Source organism: Nasonia vitripennis, assembly GCF_009193385.2.
Source record: "Nasonia vitripennis strain AsymCx chromosome 5 unlocalized genomic scaffold, Nvit_psr_1.1 chr5_random0002, whole genome shotgun sequence".
NCBI lineage: Eukaryota > Metazoa > Arthropoda > Insecta > Hymenoptera > Pteromalidae > Nasonia > Nasonia vitripennis.
In genome coordinates, this window is record NW_022279652.1 from 476,834 (window position 1) to 500,363 (window position 23,530).

Here is a 23,530-nt window from a genome sequence, read left to right on the forward strand (position 1 = left end):
AGGCAGCTGTAGACGTACGTCTTGATTTTGAATTTAAGCGTAATATACCCGTAGACACTACAGCGTATTGTCTAATTCTACATGATCGCATTGTCAAGTATAATCCTATAAGTGGTGATATTAAGAAACTTGTTTGAAACTATATAAAGCTTGCAGGAACAAACATTCGAATCAGTATTATCTTAAACCATCAGTCAGGATAGATATAAAAAATGAAACGAAATAGCATTTCGTACACACCTCTCAAGGAGGATAAAAGCGCTAGAAGAATGCAAGATGATAAACAATGTAATACGTATCGTGGAGAACCTTCTTCTACTCCTGTTAATAAATTTGAACGGTTAAAAAATACTTTTGAGAAATATTGCACTAATACGAAGTCCATGCCAGAACATCAAGGTTATAATAAGTTCTGAAAGATTTTATAATATACATGCATATACATGCTTCGGCGATCGTTGAGACGTGTCTGAAATTGTTACCCTTAAGTCTATGTTGTTACACAATTTATAGGATTTAAAAAAATTCAAATTAGATAAGAATTATACTAATAGATATAAATATGTCAGTTATTGAGAAAAGATATGAATCGCTCCACTGCACACAGGAATATTTAAATAATCCGAAATTATTAAGGATCAAAAATTTCAAGGTTATACATTTTAAGATCCAAAACTGTTAAGGCCCAAAAATATTAATACCCAAAAATTTTAAGGCCCAAAAATATTTGAGTCCCAAAAATTGTGAGGCTTAAAATTATATCCTAGATGTTAAGTTATTGGGAAAAGTTGTGAAAGGCTTCACAGCACACGGGGACATTAAGCACTTTAATATAATAGTAGAAGTAGATAGATATTATAAACTAATTATTTAATATTATAAACTACTTTTTCAATCATTACACTGGGCAAAACAGGGTAGTCAGTCGTCTTTTTGTAATGCAGGAATGACCTAACGTTTAACATCTCCGTCTTAAGTAGGTTATATCGGTAATGTTCTAGTCAAAATAAGTCCTTTTTTCATTCACGATTTATTCGTGTAATATACTTTGCTGAAGAAGCTATATAGATAAACTTACACAAAATAATGATTATACAATCCATTTCTACAATTCTATTTATCCTAATTATCTATGAAAAGTTAGATATCAAAGCTAATTTAACTCTTTTTTTGGGATTTTTTTAGGATAAATAATGTTCGTCGCGTACTCATTTTCAACTACAATAAATTTGAACAAAATAGTAATGTTCAATGCTTTGTAACAAACAAATAAGTGGAATGAAATCGCAATTTCCCATAAGAGCCCATGTTAATCGGGATGAAATAAAAACATTTATTGTTATAATAACACCTATATTTAAGAGAGAGAAGTCTTTTTCAGAAACAACCCATTTTTTAAATATAATAAGTTTTGTGTCAAAAGAACCCCCCAAACAAACTTTTGTAATGATTCTACGATTACTGCACTTTTTAGGCCTAAAAAATACCAATCGGATAAAAGCGATACTGAATAATTTGTCAATATCACGTTTTCAATAAAGTATTTGTTTTATTGCGTTAAGGATTATATATTTTTTAGCAATCTTTTCTACGTACTTCCTTTTCAAATGATGATTCGTTAGTTCCCATATTGCTGTAATAGCATGAATGAAATAATAATCTATCCGACAATCGAAACTCTGCATTCTTTGCTGGTACGTAACATCCAATCTGGAATAACAGGAAACTTTAAATAATATGCTAAATTTGTTTACCAGACTTAATAGATCAAATCATAAATTTAAAATTCTAATGCTGAGTACGAATAATTGAATAATAAAAGTAGTAAATAATCAAAGAAACTTCCTTTTTCTATTAAGATAATTTTCTAAACGTAAATATTACCAGCTCTATAGTCCTTTTAATTATATTAAAGTTAGATATTTTTCCCTATGAAAAATGTTTTTATTTATCTAACCAAATTTATCTTTAAAAGAATCACAGTAAATTTATGGACACAAAGTTTTCTTTCTCGAAGTAGACGGCTGGACGATGCTGCAGGAAGCAGACGGTAGGACGATGCAGAATGAAGAAGACGAGTATGATCCTGAACCCCTATTCACCCGAATAAATGGGGGATGTATGGAAATGTCAAACTTCAAAAGAGAAGCCAACTAGGCTAGTTAACAGGCCTTATGAAAGTATTGTTCGACGATAGTACCTGTGGAGATCCGGTATCAAGGGGGCACTTATACAAAGCTTGCTCTGCCTACGCCACAGACGAATAAAAAACCAGTAGTGGGGCAAAACAAAATTCGGGACCTATAGTGGGATACGGACAAAAGATTAACGTTTCTTTTTAAAGTACAGCCATGAATGGTTAAAGGGAGACATTTTATTTATTACTGAGGGTATCAACTATTTAAATAAACCTTTCAGAGCACCAAATTTAGAGTCAAATTAATTATGAAGATTTTATCAAAAATGTATTTTGAGGGTAATGGCAGGCGATCCCGAATCAGACAGATTTCACTGATTCAGGAGGATCGAATTTTGCGTATAAAAAATATATTTTAATCTACCAGCACTAAAATAATGCTTTTTAATGATAGATGACACACTAATGAATATAATTCGGGTTGTTTTTAGTGAAAAAAAAAATTATTTTCTTTAAAATTAAGTGTTCAAGTACGCCTCCCATATTTTACAGCAGGACTAAAACTGGGACACGAAAAAGTACACAAATTTGAAACGAGGTGCGAAATCGGGTAGATTCGCGCATCGTTAAATCGCGACGTTGCGCAAGCGCGAGGCAAGATTCGGGGCCTCGCGTATAAGTCGCGGTCCGTCGGACAAGGAGATAGCTTCCGACCATAGGTGCGAACGCGTCAGCTCTCGTGTGTGAGACTGACGGCATCGGGCGACGACCGATAGCGTGCGAGAGAGTGAGAGTGTGTGTGTGTGAGATCGCGAGAAGAAGACGTCCAAGTCAAGTCCAGCTACGAGAAGCAAGGACGACCCGGCCTGTCGATCAGCGGCCAAACGAGAGGACGTCAGCTCCAGCGAGTGAGCCAGCAACACCACCGGCGCAGAGTGTGTGTGAGTATGTGGTGCGCGCCTACCGAGAACGGCGACTGCGAGTAAGTGGGGCTGAGCCTTTTTTCTGCATCGCGTCAGTGGTAGCATGCGGCTACAGCTTTGCGACTTGGTGCAGCGGCACCGAATAACGGCCTTCTCGTTTGCGCGCGTAAGCTTCGCGAGATACTCTCCACGCCGAGTCGACATTGAGGTGACTCGGCGCACGTTTGTATAGAGAAAATATTGGCCGCACAATATATCATTATTTTATTTGATTTTAATTGGAATTAGATTTATTTTCCCGGCTTGTTCTCTCCCGTTCCCTATGTCCTCATCACGAATACCGTCGCCTCCGCGGGCGTTGCAACAAGCGGTTGCAACGCAAAACTGAGAAGCCGGCTCCGCACAGGAGAGTGCGGAGAGATAGCACACATGCGAACACGACGTTGGCGAAGCAGCTCTAGCGACGAGCTGCGTGCAACGCGGGTAAGTCACGGACGTTGAGAGAGTTCTCCGTCGCACCGAGAGATTGTGATCCAGTTGAATATCACCGAGTTTTCCCCCGAAAGCGAATCCCGTTTCAAATTTTATTAACAATCAGTAACTGAAAAGTATTTTTCCCCACACCACGCGTAAAGTGCATACTGTGCTTCCTCTTAACGGCCGGTAAAGTAGTTAATAGACGCCCTAATACTTTACAGCGAGAAAATTTCTAACCTCGAGCTTATCTATGTTGACATATTCATAGACTGAAGCGACTCACTATAAAAACAAACGACTCATTATACATCGCACGAATAGTTTGGTTATGTTAATGATTGGTATTGTCTAGCTTCAGAAAATAACATTTTACGAGTGAAAACTATAATGTCTTTAGGAGAGTCCTCTGATGAGGAAAATTTTGATAACAAATTGCTTATACGCAATTGCTCGTCGATAACTTGTTGCCCCAGAAATCAAAAGAAAAGTATATAAAAACTTATGATGATTTAATGTCTTGGAAACAAGTAAACGGTGCAGCATGCAGTTAAAGTGTTATGCTAGTGTACTTTGAAGAATTGCCTAAAAGAATAAAACCTGATATTTTTCTAAATTTAGTAATTTCAGATAAGTATTACAATATTATAAAAAAATATAGGTTATTGAGACCTAATGACGTACCAGATTCAGACAGATTTTTCGTAAATTACCAAAGAAGAAAGTGCACGAAGCAGTTTATTGGAAAAATTAGCGAAATACCTAGATTTCTCTACAGTGAGTAAAACTAAAATTTTTAATAATTGTTATCATTTCTTAAGTCAAATATTAATGTAGGATATTACGAGATGATTGGATAAATGAGCCTCGTGTATATTTAAGAAATGTCAAATATATTTAAACTATACCATACATCGTCTTTACTCGGGTCAGTCTACATCCGCACTCTACGGCGTCACCCTTCTTCACCCTCTTTCATACGTCACTCGCTCTCAGGCCATCAGCTGGCCCCCGCATCTTGCACACGTGTCAACCATACTCTCAGACTCTCTCTCACTCAAACGTTGCACGCGCTTGTAAACCTTAATCCGCCTCTCTCTTTCTCTCTCTCTCTCTCTCTCTCTCTCTCTCTCTCTCTCTCTCTCTCTCTCTCCGCTGGGCGCGCGTCCTTTATGATGTCCAGGCAGGCGGCAGGGTCCATTAATGATGGGTCCGTCAGCCCACGCTTCGCGCAAATTTGACACTTATAACCTAGTACATTTTATGACTACCGATACCAACATGTGTTTGTATTTTCAACGTTGAGAGCTCGTTTGTCGTACCAAGACTTCGTTTTTTCCGATTGTAAGTTAATCCGGTCTCGTGCCATTTTATGGATCTCGCTGAGTTTTCTCCGAAGCCTGTCTCCGTCTCCTTCAATTTCGACCTCCTCTAGTAGACACCCTCGGATTAAGTCCAAAGAAAGCCTCAGATCAAAACCGGTGTACACCTCAGCTGGAGTAGCTCCGGTCGTCGTATATTTGGAGGACTTGTAAGCTTACAGAAATAGTAAAACCCAGAGATCCCACTCTTTCTGATTGTCGTGTATGTATTTTGTGAGATAGTGAAGTAGTATTTGGTGTTGTCTTTCTACTTATCCGTATAATTGTGGGTGTAATGGTGATGTTCTTGTCTTTTTAATTTCTAACAACACAAGCAAATTTTTAATCAATTTCGAATCGAAATTTGTCCCTTAATCGTATTTACTTCTAAAGGTACCCCATACTACAGACAATCTGATCAACGAGAATCTTAGCAATGGTTTTTGTTCTCATATTAGAGAGAGGAAAAGCTTCAACCCACTTCGAAAAATAGTCTGTCACAACTAAGAGGTATTTATTGCCTAAAAAATAAAGTGAAAAGGGACATAAAATATCCATTTGAAGTCGTTCGAATGGAACTCCTGAATTGTAAATCTTTATCTCACCATGGCCTTTATCTGGAAGACTTTGCTTTGCAATACAAACTTCACAGGATTTACACCAATTTTCTACATCTCTTTTGCCAGTAGTTCAATAAAATCTTTCTCTAATTTTATCTAAAGTTTTATTTACTCCGAAACGTCCTCCAGATGGTGAATCATGTGCTTCTTCTGAAGAAATTTGTTGCCATGCTGGTTTTTTCTGTAATACCTTCGTTTGACAAATAAAAGAAATAGCCTCATCTTCTGCTTGACTCTTCTTCCAATCTGCTGATGTATTTTCTTTAAAATTAATACGGCAAATTGTCTCTTCATTGAATTTTTCGTCTACTCTGGAACAATACTTACATGAAAAATCTTTACAAGGGCGTCTTGAAAGTCCACCAGCATTTTCATGTGAATTACCTTTTCTGTGAATAATTTTGTAGTCATACTGATACAATTTCCCTAACCAAGGAGCTAATTGTCCATCTAGTTCTTTAAACGATAATAACCAAGTCAAAGTAATGATGAAAATGTTTTAACGATTAATTATATAATAGCGAAGAGTTCACGTCGATTGACACAATAATTTATTTCCGGTTTAGAAAGGACTCTACTATAATGACCTATGACACGTTTGATTCCATCTTGCTTTTGAGAATGAAATGACCCAATTCGATGGTCAGAAGCATCAGTATCTAAGATAAATTCAGAAGGTAGAGAAGGAAATGCCAAAATTGAAGGTTTTTTAAGAACTTTTAATTTTGAAAAGGCTTTTTGACAATCTTCTGATTATATAAACTTTGTCGATTTTTCAGTTAATTTATACAAAGGTTTTGCTATATCAGCAAATCAAAACAGAATTTTGAGAGATAATCTCTAAGTAACTTTTCCATCAAACGATGATAAATTGCCGGTGCATTGCATAATCCATATGGCATAACCTTAAATTGCCATAAACCTTTTCCAATTGAGAAAGCCGTGATTTTCCTATCCCCTTCCCAAATCTTGATTTGCCAGTATCTATTCTTCAAGTCCAATGTACAAAACCACGAATATCCTGCAAGTTTATGAAGAGTATCATCAACTCTTGGAAAAAGGTACGAATCTTCAATCGTAATTGCATTAATTTTGTGGAAGTTTATGTAACGTCGTGCGATTTCTTTAATATTTAAAAAATTTTTAAACTTTAATTTTCAAAATGCATAAATGCGTCCTTGACGCTCGTCCAGAGCAAATTCGGAGATGTGGGCCTGAAGAGAGAAAGCAAGGGACAGATAGCCCTATCGTTAACCTCTTGAGCTGCGCGCATCGACGAGAGGCATCAGCGGATGCACTACAATAGCGATAGTAAAGTTTTTCTGCGCATTAGTCGGTACGGGAAAGTTTTTTGCATGACGGATCGAGCGCAATTTTATGCCGAGCAGCTGCGTTTGCCTAAGATATCGGCAGCGTCTAAAACGACCGTAATTAAGGCAGCCTACGAGGCTCGAACCTTTTTTTATTGCAGTGACAGTTTCGGGAGATACGCACACTTGCAGCTGTGTACCGATCCCGGAATTTTCTGCTGTTTTTCAGAATACGAATATTTATTTTTGTCAAATTCGAAATATTTATTTAGAATTATTTTTTATCAGGCTGTTGTATAAACTATGCAATTTTCGAATTGCACCCGTTTGCTTTTAGCAAAATTTTTAGTTGGATGGTTCTACAGAAATGTATATAAATGCACAGTTTGTTTGCAGCTTGTAGTATAGTTATAATTTTACAAACTGATAACACGATCTATTTATTTATTATTTAGCACTAAACTGTATATTTTTTTATTTATACAGTTCGCTTCTTGTGCATAATTTATAAATGGATCAAATGTCTATTTGTTTATTTCAATTTTATCATATATTTTGTTGCGACAGTCGGCCGGTGTGAAGCTACGATTGTTGCAGTAGAGTATATCATTTTTGAAGAGTTATAATAATCGGTCGGTGTTAAGCTACGGTTGTTATAACGATGCATTGCTAATTTATTAAATTTTAAAAATAAAAAAGGAGTTAGAATAAATATTGAGGCTGTAAACAGATGAAATGTATAAATTTCATTAGTAAATTCAATAGTAAATTCATTCATTTATAATATTTTCTTTAACAAACGCGTAGAAAAGCTTTATTACAAAGTTTTAAATATAAGTTGTTTGGTATCGGTGTGTAGAGAATTTCACAAGCATTAAAATTATAATATTGATTATTTTATACAAAACTCTATTCAATTTTTATTGATGATAAATAAAATGCTTGGGAAATTTTACACAAATCGCGGCTTTCGCGTGAACCGTATTTATAGAGGAGAGGGTGTAGGCGGACCGAAGCTGCGTAGGAGTAGAGATGCGAACATTAAGCGTAAGTGAGGGAAAGCTTAGATATAACAGCTTCTCTGACTTGCTAATTTTCGGCATCTAGGCGGAACAAGACCTCAATAACATCGAGAAGGGAGGACTCTAGGCCCTTCGTGCTGCCAAACATCAGACTAGTTTATCACTCCGGTCTTGGCTCTAAGTAAGCTCAGTAGATGCTCGCGCTTGTACGCATTAGATAGAATTCGCGCTTGTCCGCACTAAGATTTATTTTCGCGCTCGAACGCATTAAGTTTTGTAGTTTATAAAATAAATTAGCTTTGTTAACCTTTTTAAATCGTGACTAAAGTTTTATATTAGTTGTATCTCCAAATTCCTGAAATATAAACTCTGTGTGAGTTTATACGACGCCTAGCAGTAGCATCAGCCAGCAGCCAGCGGCAAGAAGAAAAAAAACTAAGTAAAAATTTGTTTGAGCTGCCCTAATTTCCTCTATTCCTTCCTACAACCTATCGCTTGGATACGTGAACCGTTTAATACCGGGTCATTTATCCCTTTTCTTTTTCTTTTAGAATTTAGATTCGAATAACTCCGGGTCATTCTCTAAAATTTTTATTTTCGTTTCATTTTTTTTTTTTTCACAAACATTCAAACCACCCAGCTATTGCACGAAAGTGCAGGCTAAAGGTGTAGTTAAAAAAATATAGTGCATTAGCATCGTTAGATATTATATTAATACGAAAACGAATTTTTCCACCCTTCTTTTTCCTGGGAACTACAGATGAGCAATACAAACTATCTAATTATTCAATGACTCCTTGATAATGCATCTCAGCAATACATTCATCTAATTCCTTCATTTCATGAATAGGGGGTCTTCGAATAAGTTGTTTAATTAGTTGAATATGAAGTAATTGAATTCTGTGTTCAACCAAATTACATTTTCCAGTAACGTCATCATCTTGAAAAATTTCTTAAAATTCGTGTAGAAGATTCACAAACTCCCGACGTTGATCTTGATCCAGGTTCCATGAGTTCTTGTCAAAAATTTCTTGTAATGAGTCTAGTACAACCTTAGTAGAATCTACTATTTTTGAAATTTGTTTATTAATGATTGAACTTGGAGTATTTAAAATAATTTCAGTAATTTAATCTGTAATACTAGTTGTATCAAGAAAATCACTTCCAAGTATACAATCATCAATAATATTCCCAACAAAAACATCTAAATTAGCTACATAATCACCCAATTTTAATGACGCTGAAATCAAAAATTCAACTGGTACCTTTTCTCCAGTTGGATACTTAAGTGTTGTAAATTAATAGGAATTGTCATATCTTTTGATTCAACAAATTTTTGATTTATAATAGTCACATCAGAACCAGAATCTCCTTTAAAAATACAAGCTTCGTCATTAATTAAACCATCAAAATAAAATTTATTAGAGTTCCTATTCATTTTTCCAACATGGCAATCAATCCAATAAGAGTGAGAGTTTGTTGGAGTCTTGTCAAGTTCAGTTAAACTCGATCCAGAAAGTTTAACATAACCTAGTTTTCCTGATGTGTTGACAAAGTCGTATAATTAGACTTAAAATGTTCTTTTATACCACAATTCAACACTCTATTCCTTTTACAAAATCTTGAAAATTCTGTCTGTCTGACGGCTGAGATGACAAACTAACACTCTTTGGAAATGATGAAGATGCATAATTATTTATCTGAGCTAAATTTTGAAGTTACTTGTCCTGATCTTCGATAACTTTAACTTCCATAGCTCTTGCCAGAGCAATTTAAAGCGAAGAAATTCTTTCTAATTGAAGAATTTTCCGAATTGAGTTGTCGAAAATAGCAATTACGGATTGAGCACAGGCAATTTTATCTTGAGTTTTAAAAGAACAATCAGGATAAATCAAACCTGCTAATCTCATAATATCAACAGCTAATGTTGGAAAATTTTCATCCCGTTGTTGACGCCGTTGTTGACGCTGTTCTGAAATTGGAAATAGTACATTATTGCAAAATGTGCATCACCAAATCATAAATCTAAACTTGATTTTAACTTATCAAAATCTATTGAATCAGTATCTTTATAGATATCAAGAACAGATGTAGTTTTTCCCCGTAAAGAAGCAGCTGAAGCAACCATCTCCTAGCACTATCCCAATTATTTGCTCTAGCAATTAATTGAAAGTGATTCAAAAACTCACGCAGTGGTGTTGTACCATCATAAGTATCCGGTTTGAGATTATTACCCAAACTAATATTCTGTGTTGATTGTGTAGTGTCCAGTGGATGTACATTGTTAGACCTTAACGTATCGAATGTGCCAGTAGCTATAGCAGCATTTGTGTTCATGTTTGTGTTGTAAATATTTGAACGACTTAGCTCAGTGAATCAACGTTCGAGACCCCGTTGTTTCCTTGTCCACTCTGACCGTTCTGCGAGAAATGCCTCGTTTGACCGTTGCAGTCTCTCAATGTCTTCAACCAGGCGCTTTATTTTCTCCTCACAGTCCTCGCGAAGCCGTCTCTCGGACAGAAAATCCTGATCCCGTCGTCGAAGTTCATCGGAAAGGTTTACTTCTTTCAAAGAACGTTGAGATAAACGGACTTCCAAATCTCTTAATTGAGTATGTTCTTTTTGTAGTTGTATCTTCAAGTTGTTTATTTTCTTAATAGCAGCCACCAGTGTTGGATTTGGAACATGAGTGTGTGTAGTGAGGATTGGGGTTTGTGTGTGTCCAAAAACATTTATGTCCTTTAGATTCGTCTGCTCAAGATTCAATAAATCCACTTCTTCTCGTTAAGCATCGATGGATTGTGCTAGTGCGTCCGGCTTACGTGGTCTTCTAGGAACCATCTTGCCAGATCGAAGATGCATAAAAAGATCACTTAAAAACACTAGTATCTTGGACGAGCCCCTAAAATGTTATGACTGGGTACGGGTTAATGTAAATAACAACACATTATTTATAAATAATAAATGTTATGATTGGGTACGGGTTAACGTAAATAACAACACGTTATTTATAAAAGCGTAACTCAAACTCGAACTCTTTTTATACAAATCGTACACGACTCAGCTCATCAGCTGACACGATCAGACTGAACATAAACAACAACATTCGCGACGTCGTTAATCTCGTTGCTAAGGGTCGCTATGCGCGATTCTTGGCGTTTGAATCGCGCAACGTTCAGGCTCGGTCACAACAATATAGTGCCTGGTGGTAGATGAGCTGCCGACCGAATTAAATGATACAGGTTTCATGGCAATAGGATACGCGGACGATATCCTAATCATTGCACGCGGCCCTTTTCTTGACCCCGTAATGGAAGTCATGCGAGGAGCCCTAACATTAGTAAAAAAATGGTGCATTAAGGCTGAGCCTAAGAGAATGCAACTTTACCCTTGGGGGGCAAAAACTGCCTCTTAAAAGTCAAGTCAAATAACTAGGGGTCATCCTAGACAGCAAGCTATCCTGGAAAACACACCTTGAATACGTGATAGGCAAGGTAACAACTAACCTGTGGCAAATCAGAAGAGTCATAGGAAAGAACTGGGGCCTATCACCAGAAGCCTTCAGATGGATGCATAAGGCTGTATTCAAACCCAGACTGACGTATGGATCGGCAGTATGGTGGCTGTGAGTGGCCCTCTCCACCTCAGACATCCTCTTCGAACGGCTAAGAAGCTAAATTGTGTAATCCAAAAGGATTGGACGAAAAGAGGACTCTAAGGATGAACCCGGACGCCATGAACAAAGCCTTCCTGTTTTACAAAAAATATAAAGTAAGCATCCTATCCTGAGGAGAATAGGATGATGAAAGAATCAACATCCTGAATGGTGGAGACCTGTAATATTTAGATGGATCTAGAAATAAGGATGCTGCAGGAGCGGGGTGTATCACTGACAGAGCGGTAAAGGAACAATCCTGCCGCTAGGTTGATACGCCACCGTACCATAAGCGGAGCTGACAGCAATCATGTGGTTGGCGCGAGCGGCACTAGCTGGTAGCACGCGCCTACGGATTATAATCTGCTCCGACAGAAGCGTGCTCTCCAAGCACAAAATAACTTTACTACCAAATCTATGCTGGTATGGGACTATTTTCAGACCCTAAACAGACTAGCATTTAAGGCCAGGGTTACACTATTATGGGTTTTGGGGCACTACGGCGTCAAGGGAAATATGATAGCAGATGATCTGGCAAAGTTAGATGCAAAAAGCAGCCTAATAAGGCCAGAGCCGGCTATCGGACTTTGCCAAAGTTTGATCAAGGGGGATGGAGATGAGACAATGGGCAGTAAATAAGACAAATCAAGTCTAGAGTCAAATTGCCACGTGCGGCAAAACCAAAGCCTTCGTGATCTAAAAATGCAAAAAGCTGGTCCAGTGTAATCCTTGGACTTAAATGGGTAAAAACCAAGCAGCTTGTGCGTAATCCTCACGCATACACACACTATTCGTGCGAGTTATGCCGCTGCGTGCTTGCTCTCGTTATGTAACTATCGTACTGCCTCTGCCGCTGCTGTTGGTATGTGGATGTTGTGCCGCTGATGGCAACTCGGCTGTGCTGTTTACATGATGCAAGAGAGAGACAGCGGAAAAGTCCCGCATTTCTGAAATATAGTCTAACGACTTTAATTTTCAATTAATTTTTAAATACGCGACGGATCGTGTACGGTGCATTGCAGACCTTTAAGTTAAGCAAGAAAGATACAAACTCCAGCAGCGGAAGAAACCTCTGAGTTCAGTAATAGATTGATTGATATCAATATTATATTTTCTGCGCTCAAGAAACTTTTGATTTGCAACCAATGCCATGGTAAAGTTTAACTTCACGAGTTTGAAGCTCAAGGATTAGGATTCAAGGTAAAGGAAGTGTGCATTGAATGTGGTTAGCTGGCAGTTATCTACTCACGCAGAAAAGTTGGAATCAAAAAAAATGCTTGGGAAAACGACAGAAGAGCAGTGGTTACATTTCGTGCTCTTGGACTTGGACACGCTGGTCTATCAACATTTTGTGGGTTGATATACTGCTTAAAACCCATGGCTCAGTCTGCACATAATGCAGTTAACGACCAATTTAGTAAAGTGTGTAAAAAAAGTGATCAAGGACTCTATGAAGACTGCAATGATAGAAGAAATAGTCACTACAGAGACTGGAGCTTCTAGACTAAACATTTCTAGTAATGGTTTGTGGAGAAAAAAGGGTTTTTCATCGTTGCAAGTATTTGCAAGTATCGTGGGACACTACACAGGCAAGGATCTAGATGTTGCTATTAAAAAAAAGTTCTGCAAGGCATGCTCAGCGTAGGATAACCGTTTACAGACTGCAAAATATGAAGAGTGTTACGAAAAGCACGAACCAGACAAAACTGCAAACCACAAAGGTAGTGCAGGTAAGATGAACGTGGATAGTATCTATGATTTCCAACGCTTGGAAGAAGAGTATGGTGTTAAGTACCATTGCTACATTAGAGACAGAGACTGCTAAGTATATAAGACTGTCAGTGAAAGTGAGCTTCATAGTGAAAAATTTGTAGCGGAGAAGATTTTAGATTTTAGATTTAGATATGTTTTATTTTTGTACATTATGTTGTACACCATGTTACACGGCAAAATTTCGCCGTGTAACAACAACATTCGACGCGGACGAAGTAGAGTGTCTCAAGGCTACCTGTGTGAATGAGAGTGAACAGTGCGTCGTTTATTTTTTGACTAAACGACGAGAAAGGAGCAGTGGCTGCGACAGACGAAAAGGACAACGCACGTCGCCGACTCGTAAGTGAGAGATGCGAGGAGACGACGAGCAACGTTAGCGCAGCAGCAGCGACCTTTCACCTCGACAGGGCGTTCAAGTCGGCCCCGCGCACCGCAAGACAGACTAATTTAAGGTCAGTGAATCGTTTTCCATTTTCTCCGGTCGTATCCGTCTCGCGGGTGAACGGCAGTTCCACGTTCGGTTTCGCGAACGAAAAGGTTATCTCGCTTACGCGTTAGTTACCTCCGGATCGCTGTCTTTATCTCTTTATCTCTTTGTATTGTTCCGTCGAATAAAGGATTACCTCGTTTATACGGGTTATATTCTCGAGTAATAAGCAAAGTGTAGAATTAAGGATTTTTACGATTATGATGGAAGTGTAAAGTTATTGTGTGAAAACGTAGGTTAATACTTGGCACCGACACCTGGACGCACGAGGCGTAAGGTGGTCAGGCAATTCTAGGATAAGTCGTTCGGCATTTGCGGAATTCGCGTGCGACGTAATTGTGTTGGTAAGTGAGAGACGAAAAGTGCGAGCTAGTGTGAGTAATCTGGTTGCTTCTTGAGTCTTGAGACGCGCGCAAGTCACGCGGGATATCTTTTGTGTACGGGTATTTGCTTGTCGGACAACTATTAGAAATAGCAATAAAAGAAGAAGTGGATAGGTACTCGCCTCCGAAACCTGGTGAAATATTTCTGCAGGAAAAAGCTTCCAGACAACAAGCCTATTGGCGGAAGAGGAAGGCTTAGTGCAAAAGTGATTGATAAGTTGTCGATTTTCTATGGCAAAGCTATAACAAGTCATCCAGATTCCATTGACCATATGTATAATGCAATCTAGGCAACTTTCACATGCACAGCCAATGCTGCAATAGAGAGAGATAGAGAGAGAAAGAGAGAGAGAGAGAGAGAGAGAGAGAGAGAGAGAGAGAGGTATAAGAGTTTTATCGTGACTTACTGGCAGTCGTGTTTGTTTCACGCAATCATGGCGCTCATTATGTAATTGGGATAGGTCTTTGGCTAGCGCGAAGTCTGACGCGTCTGTGGTCAATATATACGACTTTTTTGCATTTTCATATTTAAGAAATATATTGTCATCAAGAAGCGTATTAATGTTTTCGAAAGCTTCTGGATGCTCTGCTGTCCAATAGAACAATACATTTTTTCTCATTAAGCCAAGCAATGGAACTGAACTTTCTGCAAAGTGTTTTGTGAATTTGCCATGCCCGTTTCATTTTGTTTATCGGTTAACAACTAAAATTTTCTTTTTGTGTATTAAAAAGACATACAAACACCATAAGTTCAATGAAACGGACATGGCAACTTACGTAGTAATTATCTTGAGAGTTGTTCCTTGTTTCATTACGATTAAATATAATAAACTTGACTTTGTTTGATTGGTCTCAGTTCTTTTCTATCAGTAATTTCGTTGCGGAATATATCAAACTCGCCTAGCCTTTTACTTTTTTAAAAGTTAATTTTTCTTATTGATTAGATTGATCTCTTAGAGATTGTAGTCCTTTTTAATAATTTTTTTTTTGAGTATTTCATTTTTGTCCTAAAAATAAAATATAAGCATCTTTAGCACCTTTCGACCATGGCTTTTTTGTAACATTTTTAGACACCAAAAACCACGGAGCGCACCACCTAGACCTCGTCATCGGCCACCCTGTACACCTAGACGCCGCCTCCGTATGATTGTATATCTAGCACTAATAATCCGCGCAACTTGATATGATAGAAGTGTGTGGGAAATCAATATCCAACTACAATATACATATATGTTAGATTAATCCTAGTTGGATGGTTGGTGAGGAGAACTCGTAATTAAACTAGGCACTAATATTCTGTTATAACTCTCTATTTATTTTCTTCTGATGTATAACTCGGGCGACGGAGCTGTTGCTTCGAGAGCGGTCGGCAGGAGAGAGAGCACTTTGCAGAGCACGCGTGAATACCTAGCGCTGCCCGCATGGTGGCGCTAGATTAGCCCTGTAGTCTACTATAGACGGCAAGCGGCGCGAAGACTCGCCAACAATATAGCTTATAAGTGGCAAACTTCACGGTCCTAACGTTTTTCTGTCTGGAGAATCGCAAAATCGCACATCGTTCATTATTACATAAATTTTGTTAATATTTTTACTGGAAATCTTAATAAAACATAAGCCACTTGATATAAGCTACGATTTTTGCAGCGGTTAAATGACGGAAAAGCAATAATGAATAATAAATCTATAACTATACTGCATGCGCAGCTAACTTAACGGTCCTAACATTTGTCTGGAGAATAAAGAGATGATTTGAAGAGCATTCGGAAATTACACATCCATTTATTTTGAAAATAAAACCGTTTTTTTTCCCAATATTTTTGGTAGAATCATAATTTAGCACAAAAACATGCTAATGATTCAATAATTCAATTAAAAACAGTAATAATATGCATTTTTTTACGATACTACAAAATCCGAACACCAATATAGAAGTAAATAGTATCGCGGCGCCGCGGCTTCGTCTGCCTTTCAAACTCGCCTTCATGGTGCTGCCGCGCCACTTGATTTCCAAAATCATTGTGGTGGTATATGACATTTTTTAAGCGAAAATTCTAATTTCTCTCGTTCATCCACAGTGTACCGCGTAGAGCGCCAGCCTGTCACGCAAAAGGTCGCCGGTTCAAATCCCCGTTACGTCAAGGTTTTTTAATTCTTAAATTATTTCAGGCATATTATCCATAAAATATTTCAAAATATAATATTTATAATATATTAATTACGGAAACTTGCATGTTCAAAAAAAAAAAAAAAAAAAATTAGGTTCTGTACATATTTGGAAAAAATTAAAAATTTTTGTATCAAAATATAGTACATTAATTTTTTAAAATATTTTATAAATATTTCTTCATTACTTAAGGAACTAGAAAATAATTATATGATATTTGATAAATATTTCAAAATATTTTAATAGATTTTGTAAATATTTACAAATGTTTGTCTGAGATTTGGCAGCAATTTTTTAAAATTTGACAAAATATTTTGGAATATGTTAACAATGTTTTGCAATTATTATAAAATTATATTAAAATATTTTGTTGCAATATTTTTTAGAAATATTTTTACCCTAGGACAAATGAGATTGTAACAATATTTTAGAAATATGCTTAAAATGACTGCAGAAACATTTCATTTGTGATGTAAAATATTTAAAAAATAATAAGGCAATGTCGATCAATCGCTCGTCCCATGTGTTATGGTTCTCCTCGATGAGCGCGCGCACTACGTTATTTATGGTGCGATTCACCCTCTTCACTGGGTTCGCCTAAAGGTGATAAGGTGGCGTCAACTCATGTCGCATGCCTTGTTCTCTGAGGTATTGATCAATGGCCTTATTTTTGAATTCTGTGCCATTGTCCGACAGGAATACGAAGATGCTGCAGGATTGTCTTCGCGTTCGCCCGCTTAATTGGAATGCACTGTATTCAGCGGGTGATCAAGTCTTCGAATATGAGAATATGTTGGTCTGATGCAGCTATATCTCACGGACCTTTTCGCAGTACCATTCGTCCTGGGTTTCGCTTGCCCATCCGACTGCCACGACTGGTACTGCGTCTGGTACGGCATTTACCAGCCCTTTCCTATGATCTACAGTGTAGACGCGGCCCTGCATTTCTAGTGCCCATCTTGCTAGGTGTCCGTCGGGATTATGCAAGTTGCATAGCCACCGCAAACTACTATGGTCCGTGACAACCTTAAATTGATATCTCTCAATATAAGGCCTAAACTTCCGTATAACCCAGATGACAGCGAGACATTTTCTCTCCGTGACACTGTAATTTCTCTCGGCTTTCGACATCGTCCGGTTCGTGAATTCCAAAATCCGCTCTTCTCCGTTGATTACTTGGAAAAGTACCGCGCCGAGACCGGTGTCACTGGCATCCGTCTGCAACACGAACTGTGATTCGAAATCTGGGCGATGAAGAATCGGTGCAGACGCTATCAGCGCTTTCAGTTGTTGGAAAGCGTCTTGTTGTTCCGTCCCCCACTCGTATTTCTGCCTTTCTTCGTCAGGTGATGGAGCGGTTCAGCGACGGTCGCGAATTCTTGCAAGAATTTGCGATACCACGACGCAATTCCTAAGAAACGTCTCAGCTCTTCTCTGGATCTGGCCGAAAACCATTGTGATTTACCAGGACGCGGAGGTACTTCACCTCTTATCGGCAAAAGACACTTTTGTCCCGGTTGATCGTCAATCCAGCCGCGTTCACTTGCTGGAGCACTTTCTCTAAGTACTCGAAATGCTCTTCGAAATCATCGAGATACGAGTACGCATATGGCTCGAATTCTGGGCTGATCACGTCGTCGATCATTCGCTGGAAGGTCGCTCCAGCGTAGGCTAAACCAAACGGCATACGCGTGAATTGGAATAAACCTAGCCCAGGAACTGTAAAGGCCGTCAGAGTTCTCGCCTCCGGTTTCAACGGTATTTGATGGTACGCGCTGCTAAGGTCCAACGTCGATATGTACTTCGCTTTCTGCAGTTTACGAAGGATATCATCCATGTTAGGTAATGGATATGCGTCAGCCTTTGACAACGCATTAACTTTCCGGAAGTTGACGCAAAAACGATATTGCCCGTTCGCCTTGCGCACCATCACCATCGGGCTTGACCAAGCACTGTCAGAGAGTTCGAAGATTCCCGCAGCAAGCAACTCTCGTACTTGTTGATACATCTCCTCCTCCATTTTTGGCGACACGGGATAATACTTCTGCTTTATCGGCCTGGCCGATCCAACGTGTGTCCCGTGCTCAATCAACTGCGTTCGTCCGATCGTACGGTTGGATTTGGACAGGATGCTGTCCAGCATTCTGCGAATCTGCGCGTGCTCGTCGTCACTGACGTACGCGAGTCCAACTGCGATGATATCTATCGCCCCTGCTGTAGCTATCATAGCCACCTGAAGTTGGACGATCTTTCGCTCCTTCTTCAGATACAGGACGTTTTCATTTGGATCGTGGACTGCGCCGAACAGGCGTCCGAAATTCGTCCCAACTAGACATTCATTGGTCGCTTCGGGCATGATCGCCGCCGTTACGACGCGTTGTACACCCGCGATGTCGAATGTCAAGTCCACAAATCCCACGATCGGCGCCGTCTGACAATTTGCAAACTGTGCTTGACGGCCATCGCGTTGTCGCAAAGGTCGACCGCAGGCGCTAGCGATCTGAAGACCTACCCCAGCACGGTCATAGCGGTGCCTGGGTCGTAGAGAGCCCTTACTCTGAACCCCCCGATGCCTGCCCACTTGTACCCACCAGCGCGACTCGTCTTCATTTGGCGATATCGACGGGTGGCGAGACTCGTTGGACAATAGTGCGACTATGCGATCGAAATCGCCTAAGGTTTCGCGCGAGGTATCGGCTACGCCCTCTGTCACGTGCCTCTCCTTTCGGGAAGACTCCTCGCGCGACGGTTCAAGAGGAGCAGTAACCTTGCTTACTCCTCCTTTTTGCCGTTTCCCTTACCCAAGGGACATTCTCGGGTAATGTGGCCTTTTCCACGGAATTTGCAGCATTCTATTGGCTTCTTTTGCTTTCTTTGGTCCGATTGACCGGAACTCTCGCCAGACCGCTGGTTTTTGCGCTTCGAACTAGGAGACTTGCCTCTCTTTTTCCTAGGTCCGGAGCGTCCTTGCTGAGGGGCTGACTTCTTGCTGTCTCCTTCAGTGTTGGCGTGCTTCGGCGGTTGCGCTATTGCTGCAAGCTTCTAGTCGAACAGCTTGCCTATGGCATCAACTAATAAAGGCAGGGTGTCGGTTTGCTCCGCAAACCCCATGGCTGCCACCGGCGTTATACAGCCAGTCTTCGGCGTTTCGCCCTTAAAGGCGCATTCGGGGACGTTTGCTACACCGGGCTTCGGAGATGCTCGATACGAGGCTTCGCATGCTAGAGCGGCCTCGACTTCGACTGCTGCCTCGAGCAACTGCTCCACGGTGAAGAAATATTTTCCGCTGGAGTCCGCGTTTGAGACTAGGTAGCATATTATGGTAGATTCGATTCAGTTGCTGGCTAGTGTCTAGCCAGCAACTGAACCATCATCCACATTATACCTTGCAGGTTATTCACGTACACCCGCACGCGTTCGCCAGGCCCCTGCGTCCTTGAAATTACTTCTCTCAGTAGTTTCTGCTGGTAGCCTCACGTCTGCTCGTACCATCGCTTAATGCACTCGCAGAAATGGTCCCAGCTAGACCATTCTCCCCGTTCGGAGAGCCGGTTCGGTAACCACTCGTACGCATTATCCGTCAAAACTTCTTGTAATGATACTAGCATCTGCGCATCGGACAGGTCGTCCAGCATTCTGCGTCCTTCCGTGCGTTGCAGGAAGTTCTCGACTCTCTGTGACGAGTCCCCGGTGAACTTAATCCCCCATTTGTTCATCGCAGGACCGATGGGTCTGTTGTTCTGTCTTCGCGACCCATCGTAGTTGCTACTGTCACTCAGCGCTGTGCTTTAACTTGCAACGCACAATTTGTGCTACAGGCATTTACGCACTCATACACCCGAAAAAAAAATCCGAAAAAAGACGAAAATATTTTTCGCGGAATTACGCGTATATCTCGATCTGCGAGTCAAGTGTGTTCTCTTCTTGAGAAATCTTGAGGTCTTCTTGGCTGAAAACTGGGCGTATACTGTTCCGCGTCTTCCCGTGGAAGTGACTATATATCTCGCGCCTGTCGCGTTCTCGTAGAATTGCCTCTATGTAGCGCCGCAAGCGCTCGCACTCTCTCTCTTTCTCTCTCTCTCTCTCTCTCTCTCCCACACACTCGCGCCGCTTGCTCGTCGTCTGGAGCTTGTAAGAGTTCATTCCTACACGAGCCGTGATGATGAACGGCCCTGCGTATTTCGGGCAGAGCTTTGCAGCGATGGCTTGCGTAGCAGAAGAGAGTATACGGTTTCTTGCCCATACTTTTTCACCGTCCTTGTATTCAACGTCGCGATGTTTAGCGTTATAGTATTTTTCTTGCCTTTCCTGAGCGGCTTTAGAATTTTCAAGGGCATTGGCTCGAAAGTCGTCCAATTTTTCCATGCGAGCTTGCCAATCGTCCTGCGCGGCTTTTTCTAAGCTTTTTCTGGCGGCTTGCTTTATTTCTCTTTGCAGTATTATACGCGAATGCGAACTCTGGTATGTGCTCGTCCGAAGTAGTATGCTTGGTTTCGATAAATGCAGCAATCATTGTCTTGATCGTGCGGTTCACTCGCTCGGTCCGATTGGATTTTGGCAAATAGGGAGCGCAGGTGCCGTGGTACACTCCATGTGCTTCCAAAAAGCTGTCCACTTGCTTGTTCTTGAAAGGCGTTCCATTATCCGATAAAAATCGGTCGGGAATTCCGAATCTTATGAAAATCCTCTGATTCAGTTCTCTCTTGGTGGTTTTTCCATTCGCCTTTCTAATCGGGATGCATTCAATCCACCTTGTAAATAGACCAATGAAAATTAATAGGTGTTCGAGTCCTTGGGTTGATCTAGGGAAAGGTCCCATAGTATCGCCTGCGACTATTTTCCTAGGGTGTGTAACAATATGTTTGCCCATAAGTCCTGCAGGAGCCAGTTGCTCAACCTTGATTTGTTGGCAAACTAGGCAATTTCGTACGAAATGAGCTGTGTCCTTGTACAAATTGGGCCAGTAGTACCTGAGAGCTGCTTTCTGGTGAGTCTTAAATTTCCCGAGATGATCTTGTCCCTGTAAGTCATCCACTATCGGATCAGGGCGGTAATGGTAAAGCCGTCCAGCCGTGATTTTCCAAAAAGGACGTGCCGTGGGGTCCTCGACGACTTGCTTCGCCTTCTTCAAGTACCATGCTCCGGTGTCGTAGAGTCCTCTTTATTCATATTGGCCAACTTTTACGACCAGCCACCACCGTGGGTACTTCTCTACTAAAGCGCTGGAAACAGTACCTCCATCGCAAAACAACTCCATATCGGTCGGGCTTCTCGTTGCTAACGGTGAGTCGCTCGCCGTGCCGTGTAGTGTTTGCTCTACTCCTGTTACGCTATCAGTGTTGAAGGTCCGCGGATTCTTTGGAGCGGTAGGGACCTTAGCTACACGCTCTCTTTCTCGTTTTTTGTCAATTCTTTTGCACATTCCGGACCGGTAAACTTGGTACAACCATGCCAGCTGCAATCCCAGCAGAGAACTTTATCGCCATCAGGACCTGCCGTTTTATCTTTGTTTTTATCTGACTTGGGAGTAATTGTCTTTGTTCGATTACCTACCCGCTGCCAGCCACCTCTACCACGTCTTCCTCCGCGACCTCGACCACCACCGAGAGTTGACACTCCATTGCTGTCAACCGTTCCCTTTTTCGGTGAGGTTTCCGCTTTAGTCGAGGGGGCCTTATTTCCTGGGGAATTATTTCCTGAGCCGGACGTATTAATAGATCAAGATATCAAGAAGTTTCGGTTTACTATTGAATTATTTCGGATTGATCCTTTAGAAGTAGTTGAGCGAATATATCTCATTTCGGTCACTTCCTGTTTATTTTCGGTATATTTTTGGTTCACCCTTACAAAAATAATGTGCACAGATATCTGCACTGACCTCTGCACATTATTTTCGTCAGGAATAATTACATACATTTTTTGTACTCTTCTGCTTAATGGATAAAATTATTTAACACGTGTAAGCGGGCAAGTTGGGAAAAATTTTCACTGATCGTGGAACACAAAAGAGCGTGTTTTTTTATTATTCGATCTATTTCTCGAGATTTAATCAATGAAATAACTTATAATTTTTCATGATAGGTGCACGAAAAAACTTTTTCCTCCCAAGAGAGTAATTTTTTCCTCACTCTGCAGCCTATATCCGATGAATGTGTGTATTTATATAAATATTACAAGATTTTCAAAATTTTTGAAATTTTCAATATACTATTTTTTTACTTTGAATAGTCCTCGAATTTCCCATTCCTTTCATATGCATGGCAAGTGGCCTATTCGTGCACTTATCGTAAAAAGTACGGTGTGCAACAAGGAGGAAGTGTCTTTTTCAGACTCGGGTGATGTTTTAAGCTCTCTCTCTCTCTCTCTCTCTCTCTCTCTCTCTCTCTCTCTCTCTCTCTCTCTCTCTCTCTTCTGCTCCAGGTGAGTCTCGCACGCGTGTCAGATCGCTCCATCATCGAAACTAGTTTTTACCTGTTTTCTGACTGACTCTGTGTGAGTCTGTATATTGTTAGAAAATCTGGCCTCCCGCAGGCTCCACGTGCCGGAGTATTACTGCATGGCTCCTGAAAAAAGAGCCAGGGACACCGTGTAAAACTTGAAGTATCCTGGAGAGGTTAGGAGCGCAGTAGAGCAATTCGGCGGGATTCTGGCAGACTTTCCATCTTGGCCGTTGGCATCCCTGCTTCTTGGTGATGACGTCAAGAGCAATATTACTAGTACTCGAGTACTGCGCATATGTAGACCAGACAGGGCTCAGAAAAATGGCACGACTGCGACAAAATCAGCGACACCTCATGGTGTGCTGCCATCACTTGTGGTCAAGCTTGCGAGCCCGGGCTTGGTCAGGGAAGTCATGCGAGCGAAAAGCGCGCTGGCTAACAACTACCTGACCAGAAACGACATTAAGCCTGGTGTTCTAGACCCGGAGGCTGCTGCCTGCTTGACCGGAGATAAAGTTTTTATAAATGAAATGTTGTCCCAGGAAAAATTCTCGGGGAGGCTCATTGTACAGGAACTGGGCTTCAAATATGTCTGGCACGCTAGGCGTAGGGGAAGGGGGGTGAGTGAGCGCGCGCACGTGTTCGCTTCTGCTGTCGATTTGCAGGCCATTTTCACGGCGTGTCAGGCCGGCTCGAAACAACCTTGACGACAGAACACACGAATGACTGTCACTGAAAAGGAAGTAAACTCTGACACTACCTCAAGTAACGGACCTGAGTC

The 23,530-nt window shown here is 40.5% G+C and overlaps 1 protein-coding gene across 1 annotated transcript in view; it reads right to left on the minus strand.

Annotated features, from left to right (window-relative positions):
• Msh4 (mutS homolog 4) overlaps window positions 1-23,530 on the minus strand; it is a 462,579-nt gene that overhangs the window by 90,629 nt on the left and 348,420 nt on the right. The window contains 1 exon segment of the mRNA NM_001159771.1: window positions 1,597-1,710. Within this exon segment, the coding sequence (NP_001153243.1) occupies window positions 1,597-1,710 (114 nt within the window).